The sequence below is a fragment of the Carlito syrichta genome, unplaced genomic scaffold (genome assembly GCF_000164805.1).
Source record: "Carlito syrichta isolate Samal-C Ts95f unplaced genomic scaffold, Tarsius_syrichta-2.0.1 Scaffold288383, whole genome shotgun sequence".
In the NCBI taxonomy this organism is placed as follows: Eukaryota; Metazoa; Chordata; class Mammalia; order Primates; family Tarsiidae; genus Carlito; species Carlito syrichta.
The window spans coordinates 9,202-13,593 of NW_007232479.1; the positions used below are offsets into that span (position 1 = coordinate 9,202).

Below are 4,392 nucleotides of genomic sequence, written 5' to 3' on the forward strand. Positions count from 1 at the left end.
GCCTCGGCCAGGCCGTCGCACACACGCCGACCAGCTGTCGCGGCCGCGAAGGAGAAACACGGTACGCCTCTTGCCTTCATGGCCTCGGCCGGAATCTGAAGCCTGTTGCGTCGCCGTTCTCTGGGTCGCCCACTTAGGCCAGACGGTGAGCTCCTGCAGGACGGGGCCTCTCTGCTCTGTCTTCACGAGCGTCTGGTGAAGCCTGACCCAGCTGGGGGACTCGCATTGGGGAACCCTCACCCCAGCGGTCCCATTTGAGCTGAGATCCGGAGACATGCCTAATTCGAGGGGTGGGAGCATCCCGGGAGCAGGAGGGGGGACGGGTAGGCAGAGGGCTACCGTCCCAGGGGACCATGAGCCACACACAGTAAGTTGAGTTTTTGTACCCAGCTCGGAGGCCACTGGGGGTTAAAGCCCGGGAAGTGACGTAATTATGCCTGCACTTTAAGGCTTTTCTGGCAATTGGAGAAGGGGTTAGAGGCAAGAGAAGATTTGAGAGCACTTGGGCAGGCGGTTACCGTAGTCCAGGGGACGAGATGGAGGGGACAGAATTAAAGAGAATGGGTTTGAGAGGACTTCAGACACAGAGAAGGAGGAGGTGTGGGTGGCAGATTCTAGATTCTGGCATGCCTAGCCAAATGCACGGTGGGCCCATCCTGAGACTGAACAGTACAGGGGACCAGGTTTGTGTGGAAAGATCACAAGTTTGGTTTTAGACAGGTTTTTGAAGTACTTTGGAGACGTGCCAAATAGGCAAATGGCAGGTGGCTCTCTGGGTTTGGCGCCTGGAAGAGTGGGTCAGGCTGGAGAGATTTGGGAATTGTTGGCACGTAAGTGGCACCGGACACCATGGCCGTGGCTGGGGTCAGCCAGATGGAGACACTGAGAGGGGCAGCCAAGGATCAGGCTGTGAGAACACTGGCCATCAAAGGCTTCTTAAAGGACTGGAGGAGAACGCAAACCATCGCCCTTGCCCCCGGGCCTGGCACCTTGCCAGAATGGAACCCAAGCTGAAGAGTCTGGCAGGCTTGCATGGCTTCCTGACGTTCTCGGAGTTGTCCCCCGCCAGTCTCTCTAGCTTTGGCACCTGCCCCCTCCCACACTGGATCCAGAGCCATCGCGGGCTGCTGACAGCCAGCGTGTCTGGTGTCCTGAGTCCTGTGGCCTTCCCCACCCCAGCCCCCTGTGGGTGCTCAGACATCCCGTTCAGTTTTGCTCGTATGCCCCCTCCTGGGCGAAGCCTTGACTCCAGGAGAGCTGACTTCTTGGCGCCTCCCAGGTCCTAGCACCATACCACTCGCCACACTTGGCCGCACCTGCACGTGGCCAAGAAGCGATCACCTCCCAGAACGCACTCGCCACATACGATGCAGCACCCCCTCCAGAGGTTTCAGACCCTCACAAAAAACAGCTCCTTGGGGGTGGGCAGCTTACAGCTCTGTCCTTCCAGAAGGGAAGGAACCACCCAGAAGTGACAGCCGTTTCTCTCATTTCAGGATCATGGTTTTGGCAGGAGACACGCTGCCCATCGAGGTGTACTGCCACCTCCCGGTCATGTGTGAGGACCGGAACCTGCCCTATGCCTACGTCCCCTCCAAGACGGTAAGGACGCCCCGCCGACCTTGGGCATGCCGGAGGGGGTCTGGAGTGCTGTCTTCGGGGGCAGGAGTGTGGAAGGAAGACGGGCCTGATTGTGGGGTGCAGACAGGTCACTTCTCCACACTTACATGTGGATTGGGGGTCCCATCGAGACTGTGAGAACGAGAATGTGTATGTGAATGTGCTTGGTAGACAGAAGCGCTCCACTGTGCTCAGAGGAAGTGTGGGTGTCCTCATCCTTACATAGCAGGGGCTCTGGGCACAAGAGTGGGGTGTGATAGTGGGGGCCTGTCTAGGGTGACAGGCCCCCTGGGCTGAAGCCCTTTTAAAGTTGCCAAATGGCTGGGCTCAGTGGCTCAGCCTGTAATCCCAACACTTTGGGAGGCCGAGGACAGTGAACTGCCTGAGCCCCCGGGTTTGAGACCCACCCGGGCAACTTGGCAAGACCTCATCTCTACAATAAAAATTAAAAAATGGGCCGGGCTCGGTGGCTCAGCCTGTAATCCCAGCACTTTGGGAGGCCAAGGTGAGTGGATTGCCTGAACCTGCGGGTTCGAGACCCGCCTGGGCAACTTGACGAGATCTCATTTCTACAATAAATCAAAAATTAGCCAGGCGTGGTAGTGCCACCTGTAGTTCCAGCTACTTGGAAGGCTACAGTGACCGGGAGTGGCCACTGCACTCATCTGAGTGACAGAGTGAGACTCCAACTCAAAAAATAAAAATTAAAAATTAAAAAATCAGCTGGGCATGGTAGTGCACACCTGTAGTTCCGGCTACTTGGAAGGCTGAGGCGAAAGGATTGCCTGAGCCCAGCAGGTTGATGCTGGGGTGACTGTGAGTGTGCTACTGCACTCCAGTCTAGGCAACAGAGTGAGACTCCAACTCAAAAATAAAAAATAAATAGCTGGGCACATGCCTGTAGTTCCAGCCACTTGGTGGCCGTGAGTGTGCTACTGCACTCTAGCCTGGACAACAATGAGACTTCTATTCAATCAACCAGTCAACAGCGCAAATTCAAAACTGTTTTTTGCATGGGGGTCTCACAGCTACAACCTCCTGGGCTCTGGTGATCATCCCAAGTAGCTGGGATTGCAAGCGTGAGCCACTGTGCCCAGCCCTCAGAATGTTTTTGGATATAACACGGACCCAACAGGACATGGCTGTGAGCCACATCAGGCTGGCAGGTCGTCGGTTGTGACTCCAGGCATCCAGGTTGCATGGCCTTTTGTCTGAGCAGCCCGTCTCTCCCCTCCCCTGCAGGACCTGGGTGCAGCAGCAGGCTCCAAACGCCCCACCTGCGTGATCATGGTCAAGCCCCACGAGGAGTACCAGGAGGCCTACGACGAGTGTCTGGAGGAGGTGCGGGCCCTGCCCGCGGCCCTGTGACGGCTCGGCACACCTGGGCGTCTCTGGAAGCTGTTGGGATGGTGGGCCAGCGGCTGCCCACACTGACAGCGTCTCCAGCTCCTTGAGGCCAGCTTCTTCCCAGGCAGCTCTTGGCGACACCGGCGTCTCCTTCAGTGCTGCTGCTTGGTGCCCTCAAGTGAAGCAGGTTCCAAGCGTGTGGGGTGGGAAGTAAATGCTGAGACTAGCACACAGCGAGTTTGCAGGTGTTTTTAGCAGTAGCTGCTGGTGGGGCCGTGGCGTTGGTGGGACTGAGTGTTCCCTGCTCATGCGGCCAAGACAGTGGGTGCCGAGATGCAGCTGAGACTGACTACTGGTACCCCAGCACTTTCAAGACCCCCTTCCGGGGTAGGAGGGGCCGAGAGAGAAGACAGCAAGCCCGGACCACTTCACAGAAGTCTGCAGCCCCCATGTCCGGGACACCCCCTTTCTCTCCCCCAGGAGTCTGAAATACTGTTCATGACCAGCCTGGACAACTTGATCATGGGAACAATTCAGCCACCCACGTGGCAGATTGGAAACAGGAGTAGGAAGCTAGCTATCTTGCTTAACAGCCCTGATGACCCAATGCCTCCAGACACTTTAGACAAGCTCTGCACAGGACTCAGCATACACAGCAACCAGGCTTCAATCACACTGGGATAGACTGGAAAGTGCTTGGGCTTGGCATCAGGTGTAGTGTCAACATCCAGTTCTCTTTCCCATGCTGTGAGTCCTGGTGAGCAAGTTACTTCATCTTCTGACATTACATTCTACCTTTTCTTTTGAGTAGGAGTCTTATTGTCACCCGGGCTGGGGTGCAGTGGCACACTCACAGCCACTGCAGCCTTGACCTGCTGGGCTCAGGCGATCCTTCCACCTCGGCCTTCCGAGTAGCTGGAACCACAGGTGTGTGGCACCATGCCTGGCTAGTTTTTTGTGGGTTTTTTTTGTCTTTTGTAGAGAGAAGGTCTTGCCAAGTTGCCCAGGCTGGTCTCAAACCCCTGGGTCAAGCAGTCCTCTCACTTCCGCCTCCCAAAGTCCTGGGATTACAGGCGTGAGCCACCGTGCCCAGCTACATTCTACCAATTTTTAACATGGAGGCAGTAAGATCTTGTATATGTAAAAGCACAGAGATGCCAGCTGGATTCTTCCTACCTGGACACTGGCTAGCCCTGTGTCTATGTGGAACCCAGTCTCTACATGCAGCAGACGTGCAGTAACAGTTTGCCAGTGAGGCCAACATTGGCCAGGAGAGAGAAGGGCAGTGAATATATTTGCTCAGTTGTAAAACAACAGCATTCTGCTCTAACGTGGAGTATTTACAGTGGGAGATGGGTACATACACTATTTACAGTGGGGCAGGGGAGAGGCTGCAGGGGGGGGGCCGAGATGAGCCCAGGGCCG

General features: G+C 56.1%; 1 protein-coding gene across 1 annotated transcript in view; it reads left to right on the plus strand.

Moving 5' to 3' along the window:
• The window catches only part of NHP2 (NHP2 ribonucleoprotein), a 3,737-nt gene extending 539 nt beyond the window's left edge, over nucleotides 1-3,198 (plus strand). Inside the window, exons 2-3 of the mRNA XM_021710298.1 lie at nucleotides 1,497-1,602; nucleotides 2,863-3,198. Of these exons, the coding sequence (XP_021565973.1) occupies nucleotides 1,497-1,602; nucleotides 2,863-2,988 (232 nt within the window). The 3' untranslated portion in view covers nucleotides 2,989-3,198. The remainder of the gene's footprint in view (nucleotides 1-1,496; nucleotides 1,603-2,862) is intronic.
• The last annotated feature ends 1,194 nt before the right edge of the window (nucleotides 3,199-4,392 follow it).